The sequence below is a fragment of the Phycodurus eques genome, chromosome 1 (genome assembly GCF_024500275.1).
Source record: "Phycodurus eques isolate BA_2022a chromosome 1, UOR_Pequ_1.1, whole genome shotgun sequence".
Classification (NCBI taxonomy): Eukaryota; Metazoa; Chordata; class Actinopteri; order Syngnathiformes; family Syngnathidae; genus Phycodurus; species Phycodurus eques.
This window is the reverse complement of record NC_084525.1, coordinates 2,267,159-2,281,111: the sequence shown is the minus strand read 5'-3', so window position 1 is coordinate 2,281,111 and position 13,953 is coordinate 2,267,159. Positions and strand designations below refer to the sequence as shown.

Below are 13,953 nucleotides of genomic sequence, written 5' to 3'. Positions count from 1 at the left end.
GTGAATGGATTGTGGATGCTGGGGCTAACGTGTCTGCTTGCACTGTTATTCGAGCTTTCGCACGGCAACGAGACTGACTCGAACCTGGCTTGTTTGATTGAGTACTTGCTCAGCTGTTTATTTTGGATACAGAAGATGAGGATTTTGATGCATTTGTGGATGAGGATTGATCAAAACTAACGTGAGTACATTGTTAAATACTTCAATAAAGTACAACCGAACTCAGTTTTGCTCCAGCTGCCTTTTTAAAAACATTGTTTTAGCGTGAATGCATGCTACCGTATGTTTTACCATGCCTGCGCCCAATAATACGGTGCGCCTTATGTATGTGTTCAATACAGAAATAGACCCCGTAACTGAGACTGCGTCGTTTGATACGGCGTGCCCTATGGTCGTGAAAATTCGGTAAGCCCACATTGAGAGGTGACCGCTATCGAAAAGCAAGCGTGAGTGGAAATGAGGCGCTGTGACCGATCGGGCATCTGTTAGCCTCAGGTCAGTTTCCGCCGGCTCGTAATTTAACGCCGCAAGCTGCCGCGCACTCCTGCGTGCTTATTCATCACACTATCTGATCTGACGTTGTTAAAATCCACTGTGTGCGATTATTTAACATATGCTCGTAATACAAAGGCAAATTTACCATCTTGTGAAACATGATCTGTCGAGTACTCCTGCATTTCCGACCAAATCGTGCCCAAACAATCACATTTTGAATGTCAATACTATCGGGTGGCCTTTTATGTTGCACAGCAAATCTGGTTAAAGTCATTCGTAGTGTGTAATGCACAAAACATTATAAAGCCAGATGGCCCGCGACGGACAGGTGGGAACGTTATTTTTTTGAGAGTGAACACAAATTAAGGTGACAAAATGGTATTAAGTAAATCAAAAGGTTGAGCCTGGCCGCTAAACAAACTAAATGACAAATTTGAATTTTATTTGAGCCTTTATTTTATTTGAGCCTTAACCCTTATTTCATGAAAGCTATGATTAGCCACATTACTTATTCCACCATATTGTGACATGTAATAATAAACATTCTGTATCTAATATTTCTTTTAAGAAAAATCTTTTTCACACATCATCCAGGACAAAGGGCACATCTAGTCATGAATTTGTACCACCGAGGGAGCCTTATGCGGTTCCAAGATGAGACTCCACAACAAGGACAGCTGCATCAAAATGCAACATGATTTAGATGACATATGAAAACTTAAAAAAGACTTGCAAGGAGAATAGGTGTCGGAAAGGTGAGGAAAACCCTGCAGTATAAGCAAAGCAAAGCAAATTTATTTATATAGCACATTTCATACACAAGGTAACTCAATGTGCTTTACATGATTAAAAGCATTTAAAAACAAAGAAAAAAACAGCTTATAAACATTTCGAACAAAGAGAAAAATAAAAACAATTAAAGCAGCGTACAGTGCAAGAAATGCCATTGAAAGTGGAAAGGAGAAAAAAAGAAGCGTTTTTAACCTGGTCTTAAAAACATTCACACTTGGGGCTGACGTCACTTCTGCTGGCAACTTATTCCATTTGTGTGCAGCATAATAGCTAAATGCTGCTTCACCACGTTTGCTTTGGACTCTGTGCTCCACTATTTAACCTGAGTCTGTGGCTCTCAGAGCCCTACTGGGTTTATATTCCATTAGCATTTCTTGTATTCGGGACCTAAACCATTTAGTGATTTATAGACCAGTAGCAGAACTTTAAAAATATATTCTGAAGCTGACTGGGGGCCATTGTAGAGACTTTAAAATTGGATTAATATGCTCTGACCTCTTTGTTCTGGTCAGAACCGGAGCTGCGGCATTCTGAATGAGCTGCAGCTGTTTCATGGTCTTTTGGGGAAGTCCAGTCAGAAGACCATTACAATAGTCAAGTCTACGTGAGATAAAGGCATGGATGAGCTTCTCCTGGTCTGCTTGGCACATGCAAGCCTTCACTCTGGATATGTTCTTCAGATGGTAGAAGGCTGGTTTAGTAAGTGATTCTTTTATATGTCAGGTCAGAATCTATCAGTACACCAAGGTTTCGGACTTGGTCTTTGGTTTTTAAAGACAGTGAGTCCAGGTATTTACTAACAACAATCCTCTTTTCTTTTTTCCCAAAAACAATTATCTCCGTTTTGCTCTGCTTTAACTGTAGAAAATGTTGGCTCATCCAGTTATTTATCCGTTTTTAACACTGACACAACACCTCAATTGAACTACAGTCATCTGGAGACACTGCTAGATATAACCGTATGTCATCTCCATAGCTATGATAGTCAAAATTAAAGCGCTGCAGAATTTGACCCAAGGATACCATATACAGGCTAAACGGGAGACGTCCAAGAATTGACCCTTGAGGGACTCCATAGGTCATTGCCATTCGATGAGATTGAACACCCCTAATGGTCACAAAATAACTCCTCTTCTCCAGGTAGGACCTCAACCATTTAGTTACATTTGTCATGTGATGGTGCGTGTCAAAGAGGGAAAAAAATGACAGAATGTAACCATATTTTTTTCAGTAAACCAAGATATACTTAATGTGAGCAAGGGCCTGCCTGCCTCACAAACTATGTTGCAGTTTATCCCAAAGCTATTTGATGGGCCTTGTTCTTCCGCACCAAACTCATCATGCTGGAAAAGCAAAGGGCCGTCCCCAAATCGTTCCCACAAAGTTGAGAGCATCCAGGTGTCCGTAATGATATTTTTGTGAGAGGACATCTAGTGGAATATTTCTTTTGTTTCCCCCTTGCCAGTAAAAAGGCTTAAAAAAAAAAAAAGGTTACTCACTCTCTCTCTGCTCCCGCTCCCTCAAGATGGCATCCAGCCACTTCTGCTTATCCTCAGATGTTTTGGCCATACAGACAAACCACTTGTTTTTAGCTGTGTTGTGGATCTTCCAGCCATTGGTCACTGTGTAGTTGTTGCTGTGATAATCCGCTGGCGAGAAACAAACAAAAAAAATAAAACAACACAACATATATTTAGCAATAAAAGAAACAGAAATGTGTGTGCTTTGACAACAAACCGAAATACACATCGAAATAACAAATAAGAATAACAATAATACAAATCATATTGCTCTCTTCTTCTATTGGAATGTAACCTAGGATACTTCATTAATGGACAAGTGAATGAAACAGTGGCACTAAGCATTGTGGGATTTGAACTCATACAATATTACAGTATGTAAATATCAGGCAGGTTAAGAGCAAAACATAAACTGGTTGAACAGCCCATGTTCAGTCAGATAAATAAAAATCCACCCTGTTCGAATTTTATCATCCACTGAGCTGCAGGTGAGCAGCCCCTAAATAATGAATGACATCTGGTAATGGGCTACATTAGCCTCATGGTCAAAGTTCACAAAAATACTTGCGGAGTAGCTCCAGTAGTACTGCGAGAAGCAAATGTTGGCTTGTGTGTGCACTTTTTTTTCGGCTTCTGGTAAAATCCAATGGAAAAACTGACATCTGGTCAGGTTTAGGAGCACTTGTGGACATTTTTCAACTTCTACCTGCAAAGCTAAAACTCAGCTGCCATCTGAAACTACAATATATGGCCTCATCTTAATCAACTGTGGAGTTATCTGTTACGTATTAAACCCAGATATGTGCACAACTCATCTTAGCCGATGAGAATTCAGCAATGTCCAAACGCTGAGTTATGTTTTTTTTGTGTGTTTTTGTCTTTGTGGTTGTGAAATAGCAAAATAATCGGGCAGCATACAGGAGAACGAAAAAAGAAAGAGGAAACGTGATCGAGAGGAAGACAGTGTTTCTACACCGCCACAGACATATTCACGGCAGTGCCGGCTGAAACTCACTGATAGCTGAACCACATCCAGCCCACAGACAAGGCGTTGGCATTCAGCAATAACCAGAATTCAAGTTTCTCGCTGAGGTTGAGGTAGCTTTTGCAGCTCAGTGTTGTGGCCGCGCCTTCAACCCAATTTCTGACAACAAATAGGTGGTATTCCACATGCAGTTGTGCGCTACATCCTGTTTGAAACTCAGTGCAACAACGACACCCCACCCAAACTGTCAACTAGTATCAGAGTCGCAGTATCTATTCATCCTTAAAAGACCAAATTCATAATCCATGAAAGCAAATGAAGAGATGTAGAAAATATAAATACACATTCATTTATTTTTTGCTTGGTTTGTCTGCAGCTTTTGCAATACGGTTTGTAAATTGACAAAGTTTAAGTTTAGACGAGACAATTCGAGCAGCAAGAGCATCACTGTGTCTGTTCAAATCCACAAATGACCAGTTATCCTGCAACTACTATGGAAGCTGGATTTTGACAAAATCTCAAAGTGCGAGCGAATTTCTCTTCACAGTGGTATGTCCAGTGGTCACAACAAAACATTACACTTGCTTATGTTACATATTTGCGACCAGCCATGTCACTGCAAACTGAAAAGCAACGAAATAAATCCGGATTTACCTAACTAAAACCATCACTACTGTCAAGCACAGCAACGTAGATTACATGCAGCCAGCATATTGCCCCTATTTGTCCTAAATGTCTTCCTTAGGTCAGTGAGGCATAACAGCAAGCCACATAACATGCATTGTCTTGAATAAAGAAGCTCATAAAGTCAGCCAGCTTGACTTTGTCGACTCCTCCCAAAGTTTGATCACGTGACGCTAGCACAATGCCAGCACAATTGTTTTTTTTCCTCCCCGAGTTCAGCGAGGCACAACAGTAAGTGTCATATCACGCCCTGTCTACAATGAAGAAGTTTTTCCATGGTAGCATAATTATGCACGACTATCCGAACAGCAAGCATGAGATTTGAACCAAAGCCAGCCAGCCTGATTTTGATCCATGCTTCCCATAGTTTGATCATGTTACACTAGCTAGAATTAAGTTTGATGGACAGAACCTAGACTCTAAATTGCCCGTAGGCATGACTGTGAGTGCAAATGGTTGTTTGTTTCTATGTGCCCTGCGATTATCTGGCAACCGGTTCAGGGTGTACCCCGCCTCCTGCCCGATGACAGCTGGGATAGGCTCCAGCACGCCCGTGACCCTAGTGAGGAGAAGCGGCTCAGAAAATGGATGGATGGATGACAGAACCTATGGGGGGGAATTTCAACATTTCATAGAATATTAGCATAAAGAGGAAGCGTGTATTTATGAAGTGATACAATTTTCTGCCCACCAAACTTGGATGGTTCAGCCTTGGCAGAGGTACATCACTTGTACTATAGAAGGGATTTAATGATGAGCTCAGATGCAAAGAGAGATTTCCATGATGGAACAACCACAGAAACAGTTATGTACACAAGTTGAGAGAGAGTCTCTAAATCTAATATTGCTGAGTAAACACCAACCTGTCCCATCTTCCACGTTTTCCACCTCCATCACCTCCGTGTTGATTCTGCCCCTGAACACATAGAGAGGGCCGTTGATAGACTTGGTCCTCTTGGTGGACTTTTTTCCAGAAACCCTAGGAAATGAGACAGCGGTGTGGTTACACTCAGCATGGAAAACATCCGCTGGTGGCAGTGAAACAGCGTCTGCAACACTTGCACATTCATACAAACATGAAGCATGAGTATCCCGTACAGAGAAAAAATTCCCATGTTTTCCCTCCTTCGCATACACGGTCAACCTCTTTAATTCCTTTCTGATTACTTCTCCATGTGTCATTTTCTTGAAGCGCCATTCCTCACCTGGACTTCCTCTTACAGTAGACCAAAAGATTATCAAACAGGAAGAAGACTCGCTCTTGAATATTGCCCGCTGAGATCTTGAGGAGATTTCCATGAAGCAGCAACTCTGTGCAGATATCCGTCAAGTTAGTCCCCTAAAGGGAGAAGTAAAAATGAAAATAATGGAAATCACCTTGTGTCCAACAGTCAATTGCATTTGACACTTCCAAAAAAAAAAAAAAAAAAAAAAAACTCCATTTTTAATTGAACACAAATCCCCAAATGTGTGATCTGTAATACATCTGGCCATCCTGCACTTACTGTTCATCTTGTCATCGGGCAGTAGCCGTAATGGAAGGAACGCACTAAACATCGCAGTGGATGGGGTTTACCTTGTTATATATTTTCCTATGGGAAACGTAAATCCTATTTTAGGAGGAGGGTGGAGACAGATCCTTTAATTCTGCACTTAGGATGTATAGTAAATGCACCAAAGCATCAGCTCACATAAAAGGGATGTGTTGAAGGAAATTTCGCACTGCAAATGGTTACGTCATCGAATGAATGTTTAAACTGTATTTAAAAAGCCGTATGCCCGAATTACTGATCTTTTAATCATTACGAAGCAAAGTTGAGCTCATTGTGAAAACGCTGAGTGAAGCACTCCCACGCCACACATCACCAATATCATTATTTATCAATAATAATGATGTACATTTTGAAAACAAGAAGTTTAAATGCGAGCTTATGAACAAAGAAGCAGTGAAGTTGCAATGATGTGACACGGGCGAAAACAAAAAGCACTTTCTAGGTCTCCAAACAGATGTCAGATGTCATCCCCAATGTCTCTAACAGCCCCTAGGAGGCATATTTTCATGCAATTTAGGGTTTTCGTACGGTATGTTCCATGTGACGCTAACAAATACCCGCAGAGCATACTATACAAAACAAGAAAGATCGTCAGGTCTCATTACTCATTGTAAAACGGCTCATTCCACTTTTAATCATCTGGAACGAAATACACCCATGTGTGGACACCACCCCAGGCACTCACATATATTTATACACATCAGATTGGGACCACGCTGTGGTCTTTCATGTTTCCACACTGTGGAAACCCCCTCAACCGCCCACGCCCGTGCTCAAGTGTCCATAATTGAGTTGTTGTTTTTTTTATGATGGGAGGTCATCAGTCCCAAGTTTATAGACACAACGAGAAGGGCGGTTGGACCGTGGCACGGGATTTTGTCTCAGACGACAATTGATTTGACCTCACGTTAGCTCCGCTGAGTTAAGCTGTGCGTGTGCACGCGTTTGTGTGTAATGTATCTGGACCTTATTGGGTACGAGAAGATTACTCTTCCATTAAGGCTGCAGGTGAGTAGCCTAAAGAGAGTCTACTGAAAGGAGAAAATAAGAGAGACCAATGGTGTTATAGGAATCAGTGTGTGTGTGTGTGTGGGGGGGGGGGGGGGTCTTTCTGTGTATTACCTTGATATTCAGTGGAGCAAGACAACAATGCCTGTATTGGGACACAAGAGATTGTGTGCTGGCACTACTTATTGTGTGACCAAGTTCGGCATTCACGCAAATGTTTTTTCGTATTGTGTGAACGCTCGAACACATCGATGAATTCTGTTGAGACGAATGGTACAAGACAACTGAGTACGAACACTGAAAATGCTGCACTGCTCGTGTACGACCAGGTAGTGGTGATATCATTTTGTAATGAAACATTATGCGCAAGCGCATTAACTGCATGTTGTACCGGGTCTTGCCCGAAACAGTTTTTTAAAATGCCCTTTGTCAGCCTGCATGAGATATGTGAATGGAGACTTTGGTAAATAGTGTGACTGTTGATTACAGTAGCAGTGTAATAAACATTGCAAGCAAAAATGCTTCAATGGTGTTGAGTTCTCTTTTTTTTTTTCTCCATTTCATCTTAATTTCAACACTTTAGGAGCTACTATACAATCTACAAGCAATCCAATAAAGGAATCAGGATAACAACCATTTCTCTCTGGAAGGGTCTAAAGTGTTTTATCAGGTCCATAATATTTATTGACATACCCTATTTAAAGAACAATTTCTTAGTTTTCCGTTGTTTCTGGTGAACTCCGACCATGGTCAAATGTTGACATTTTTGCAGAGGGGAAATTGGAGATGGTGGTTTGGTTTTGGCAAGCAAACAGTGGGATGTACTTGTGAGGCCACTCTCAGGGTCCATCCTTTCGCAGTTTTCTTTTTTGCCTCTCTTCCCTCCAAAGGTCCCCTCGTAGAAGCACCCCTCCAACCCCTAGTGCTGCTGAGACTGGAGCTCAGCATCCTCCATCTCTTCTGATTGGGCAGAATGCCTGTTGGCATCCCCCTTGGCACCCCGTGTAGGTGGATTGTCCCCGTGGTGCCTCCTAAGACAAGGCCTCTGTTGTGGTGGGTGAGGGAGGCGTGAAAATGCACTGGACCCTTCATTCGGCTCCCAAGCCCCATCCGTGCCCCTGCTGCAGGGAGTTGGCTGTGGCGGCAATTAACTCTTTAGGATAAATGAGAAATATGCTGACCGAATTTGGTTGCTTTGATAAAAGGTGTCATTGCACTTATTTATTATGTTTGTATCCTCTTTACGTACGGTTTCTGTGTAATGTTGGCACTGGGTGTTTTTTTTTTTCTTCGATACCTAGTCGCTTTTTTCTCTCTCATTCCAATCTTGATGTAAAGTTTCTTCGAACATTGGGAGGCTCTTGCAGGGTGCTATGAAAAAATCTGGCCAGAGCGAGAGGTTCGCAATGAGCCTCCATTGGGAGTGCAATCAAGCACGCAGACATACATAAGGAATCTTTTGCCAACATAATTGTACACAGTACAGTATTATGCTATGTCAATTAGATCTTATTCTCCAAATGAAATGCTGCACCCCCTTACTAAGCCGCTGTGTCATTTTTGCAGAATCCTGCTGTAAGATGGGTGTATTATTTTACCAATATAGTTACAGTGCGAACTCAAACAGTGTTATGGCTCAGCATAAAGCTGTCTCCCTTCTTTTATACCCAATTAGGGACAAAAAGATTCGGGGGGGGGGGGGGGGGGGGGAATAAATAAATCCAAAAAAAAAAATCAAAAAATCAAAAATCGATTCATTAATCATTTAGTGGTCGGGCTACACTCGTTATGTTGCTTTCCCACTGCATGGTACTGGCTCCGCTGAGCTTTTCTTGCCTTTGTTTGGGGGCGGTCGATTGCTACTTCAAAACAGTACAGCGGGAAGCTGCAAAATCTACGCAACTTTGAATACAATGAGAAAACAACGGAGGAGAATGAAGGCATCCTGTATTTACTTCTCAGTATGTGGCTGTCATCCACGTGGTATCTGCTCAGCTCACTTGGGACCTTGGCTGTAGGTAAATTGAACACATGGCTTAGCTTTAAAAGAGTTGTAGGTGGAGAGTGTGAGATGCCGTGGAAATACATATGCTCCTCATACCACGACAGACTTTCTACTCCTAGTTTTGATGCGCTATTACAGTACGTACCGAAAGGTTTCATGGCATTCTCTCCGTTTTACAATACGGCCAACGAGCTTTCCCACCCGGTGACTGCGACTAACGTGGCTAAGGACAATCCCGTTTTGTCCACGGTGGCCAGAAACGAGGCTGAAGATAGTGTAAAATGCAGATGCTGAGGTATTAGTACTTTCTAGAGACACAAGTGAGTAAATGAGTGTGAGTGAGAATGTTTTAAATAGGAATATTTCGCATCATACTCATACCAAGGGAATGGTCTCTATTTCCAGCCCTTCCCCCACATATTTCCCAACCTGATTACAATTGTCACGCTTTCACCCGAGCCGCACTCTGCTGTCAGTCTGTCCTTGTTCTCACCTCCCAGCCTTCAATGTGAGACTGCAGCTGTTCCAGGGCCTCCAGTTTCTCCATCTGCCGCTTCGTCTCATTGATGTTGGAGCAGACAGCTTTCATGGCCTGCAGAGCCTCCTCTACAGCAGGATAGTCAGCATGCTTCTTGGGGGTCCGCTTCAGTAACTCCTTTGGTGGAGAAACGGTAGACGCGGAATGCGATTTAGAGGGCGCATTTTCGAATCTTTCAAAAGTGCAAGCGCACTCAGAAAGCGCAGACCTCAACCGAGGCCTACAACATTTGTCACATGAAATCAATGACTTGAAGGTACAAGGTACCAGACTAAAGTTGACACTCGTCATTGGTAGTGTTTAAAAACATTAGTATTATTATTTTTTTAATTCAACATAATGGGTTGTGTTTGGGACTTTTTACCTTGAGTAGCAGAGGGTACTTGCAGATCCTCTGGATGGGAGTGAGAAGGTAGCCCTCCAAGGGAATATCTGTGCTCTTCTTCCCGCCCAGAAGCATACAGTGCTGAAGGAGAAGCAAATACATACAAATGAACATACTGTACCATTAACATAAAGCAGAGCTGCTTTGCTCAGCACTAATACATTTAAAACAGGATATAGAAGGATATAGAAACCCAGAAGATTTCAGGCCAGCATAAGAATTCAGCTGAATGTAATCAAAAAGACATGCAATGTTGAGAAAGCATTTTTGGGATGTGGCATGGGCCAAGGAAAAAGCCATGCACGCTCATTACAGTTGGTACCTTGACTTATGCATTTAATTGTTCCATGACCAAGCTCGAAACTCAATTTACTCGTACAGCCCCAAAAATGTCCCTCACTGAAATGAATTGAAATGCCATTAATCCATTCCAGCCACACACAAAAACCCACCATGTCCTTTTAATATGATTTACAAATAGCACTTTATTGTATAAAAATGAAATACAACAGAATGTAAAGCCGGTTAGTTTGCGTGTGGGCGTCCGGCCGTGAGTTTTGGTCTACTGGAGATCCTTGTGAGTGTTCACATTTTGCCATTGCGTATTTGACTGTTCGTGCAGTTCAATAAATGGTTTAAATTGCATCGGCGACCGTGGCTCTCCTTTTTTTCCCCCCACTTCACTCGAGCGGCGGCGTATCCGAAGCTACTTTCGAAGCTCACACTTTGGCTTGCAAAACAAAGCATCTTCAAATGATAATTGAGAAAAACTTGTAAGCTAGGTCATTCATGAGTCAATGTACCACTGTATTACACTGGCCAAACTACTGAGCCTCATTATACGGTAACTCGCAGAATTTGGATCACTGTGTATTCTCAATTGTTCACTTTCATTGTGAGTGTGATTCTAAATCAAGCCGAGATTTTGTTCTCAAACCATTTTTCCCGAAGGATTATTTCTCTGGTCGGAATCTGGGATATGTATGTCGCCTTTATTTCTTGTCGTGTCGTAGTTCCTGCGTGCAAAGTTGCGGCAACGCGCTATATTTCGACACCTCCTGGATGCATACTGTAAGTCCGTTGTCGGGGAGGCATACAGGCGCGTGAAGTTGAAGCTGCATTCCAGACAACTGGAAAGTCGGAAATTTCAAAAGTGACAGAAATAATATGCAATGTGACATCACCTGATGCCAAAGTTGCTGCTTGCAAAGGTAATGATGGCGCACCAACCACGTTGCGCTAAAAGACGAGTAAACTAATAGAAAGAAAAAACAATTAAATACTTTATTGATCTCAATGTTTTGCTTATTGTATATAAAAGAGTTGAACGGAGAGCGGTATCTGTCTATTTTGCTGGATCGTCTCACCATTAATTTATTCTGTAAAGGGAATTTCAAACAAATAAAATAGCTCAAAATGCTTTCTTTTGTCAGGACCGTTGACAGAATTGTCTTTTGATAAACAAAACAAGAACGCGTGTTGTTGTAATCGTCCACTTTTTGGTTTGCATTTGACTAGAACGCTTGGAGGTTGGACTTTTTTCGAATTTCCCCACAGTCTTGAATGCTGCATTTGCTTGTTTGTTTATTTTTGTTCCGCTCTTCCAGCAGTGACCTCTGACAATTGTTTGCATTTCAATTCAGAACAACGTGTTGCAGCAGTAGAGAATGTGTAACATCTCCAGCTGCAGGACTGTAATCTCTGCTTGTTGGGAAGAAAAGCCAGGGGTGTGCCACATTTTCTGAATATCTTTTTGTATAAACAAATTGTTACATGTTTATACAGCGCTAGTCATGCTCTCCATACAAAGCGTGTCAATGCGAGACAAATGTTTTGTTATCAGTGAAATGGAATTTGTTTCACGCAGCTCTTTTGCTACACAAATGCTTGCTTTTAACGTGTCTAACCCATAATGTCGTGTGGTAAGAGCGCCTCCTGCTACTGATTTTAAATCTACTATCGAAGCATTGATATAATTGCTGGAGTTCTTGTGAACCTCAGTTATAAACGATACGAAACCACAACATGCTGTCACTATGATTTTATCAGAAACGTTTTACATTTCATTTCGCACTTCCACCAAAATGTTGAGCTGCAACATGACATGGCAATGTGTTAAATTACAATAATGACCACAGAAAATCTTAAAAGTCATTCTCAACACTCACTGGAAGGAGCCATCTTGCAAAATCAGTGGAATAGCTACTGTTACGGTGATATTGTCAGTATGTTTTGAGTTGGCGGGAAAACGACGGAAAAGCCACGCACGTAAACCATTTTGCCAATCGGAATAGAATACTGTAAGCCAAATTCAACTGTTTCCATTGACCCCATTGAGTCTTTTCCCCCTACTAGATTCCTTGCGTTCCGAGAGACCGGATCTACTTGAATCTCCAAAAGCAGAATGCGGGGCCTCCAGTGAAAAAAGTTCCTCTCCTGTGTAACCATCTTTTAGATTCTCCCCAATTCAGTGTGGTGGGCAGACACCCTCTCTATATTTAAGAGCAGATTTAAAACCTTCCATTTTGTTCAAGCTTATAGTTAAGGTTGGCTCAGGGCATGTCCTGAAGCATCACTTTGTTATCCTGCCATAGGCCTCGACTGCTTGAGGGTTTCCCATGATGCATGGCGCTGCTCTGTCTTTGAAACCATCGCTGCTCATATCCATAATGTTGTTTTTGAAACATTTTATTGCGGTCAGTGCTAGTTACATTACACTTGCCTATTTTTGTTTTGCGATGTCACCACAAAGTGGGGGCGAATGGGAAAGTTGGGATAATAATCAAAGAACCGAAACTGGAACAAAAGCAGTGCACACCTCTCGATACATTCGGGCTGGAGCTATTGAATGTTTTTGGAATCGATTATTCTATCGGAAATTCCACTGACAAAATAAATGTTTATCCGGTTATTATCGGATAAACATTTATTTTGCTTTTAACTTTATTGCAACAAACAAATGAAGAACAATTCATCTATATCACACGAGAGGGACGGGTGTAGTCGCCAACCTTTTTGAAACTGAAACGTCTTGGGTACCGATTAACGCGAAGACGGGCTACTATTTTGACATACACTTTTGAGGCTGCTTCAGGTTCAACTACGTGTCAGCTCAAGGTTATTCCTATTACCGCTGTAACGAGTGATTATTTTCGTAGTACATTAAATTGACTACTATTTTTTTTCCATGAACGGATTAGGATTCTTTGGGCTACAACGTCAGAAACGACGGAAAAATGTTGATCATTGTTTTTCAAAGTAAAAGACGATGTTTGCAAATGTCTTATTTTGATCAAACACAAAGATAATCAGGCTGCCTTCATGAAGAACGACAGAAATCAGAGAATATTTACTGTTGAGAATCTGTCGTCAGAACATTTTATGTTGAACAATGTCTCTAGACAATTGACCGATTGTCAAAACAGTTGTTGATTAATTGTTGCACTTCTGCTATACAGTGTAAATGTCAGTTCAATACGCCAGATGGAGTCGGCCTCAATAGGTTTACAATAAAAAGTCAGAAATGGATTATTTCTACTTCCATTATTTCTCATGAGAGAAATAGATACTAAAACTTAAAACTGGAGGTCAACCAGTGTTAACCTTAGAGGTTCCACTGTACTACCATTATCATCGCTATCACTAATGATATGTGTATTGTTCATTGCTCATCCTGCATCCCTGACTTGCTATTCTTGGTCTCTCAACCCAATTGGTCAAGGCAGATGGCTGCCCAACCCGGAGTCTTGGTTCTGTTCAAGAGTATTCCTTTGACTTCCTCATAGTACTTGTTCATTTAAGTTCTCTGCTGCTCTCTTATATACTGTATATGGACCATGGTCTACTCTATATGGAAAGATCCTTGAGATAAATTGGCACTATACATATAATTAGCATTGAACTGAATCAAACTGAATTGAATTGGTGGTTGTGCAGCATTTGCACAGGGAAATAAATCCCGTTAAAACAGACTGCAGAATCCCCCCCA

At 41.5% G+C, this 13,953-nt stretch overlaps 1 protein-coding gene across 2 annotated transcripts in view; it reads right to left on the bottom strand.

Annotated features, from left to right (window-relative positions):
- prex1 (phosphatidylinositol-3,4,5-trisphosphate-dependent Rac exchange factor 1) overlaps nucleotides 1-13,953 on the bottom strand; it is a 98,437-nt gene that overhangs the window by 52,172 nt on the left and 32,312 nt on the right. For both annotated transcript variants that reach the window (XM_061672172.1, XM_061672162.1), the window contains exons 5-9: nucleotides 9,945-10,046; nucleotides 9,536-9,697; nucleotides 5,682-5,815; nucleotides 5,340-5,455; nucleotides 2,787-2,936 (exon numbers count right to left, since the gene is read on the bottom strand). In XM_061672172.1, coding sequence (XP_061528156.1) covers nucleotides 2,787-2,936; nucleotides 5,340-5,455; nucleotides 5,682-5,815; nucleotides 9,536-9,697; nucleotides 9,945-10,046 — 664 coding nt within the window. The remainder of the gene's footprint in view (nucleotides 1-2,786; nucleotides 2,937-5,339; nucleotides 5,456-5,681; nucleotides 5,816-9,535; nucleotides 9,698-9,944; nucleotides 10,047-13,953) is intronic.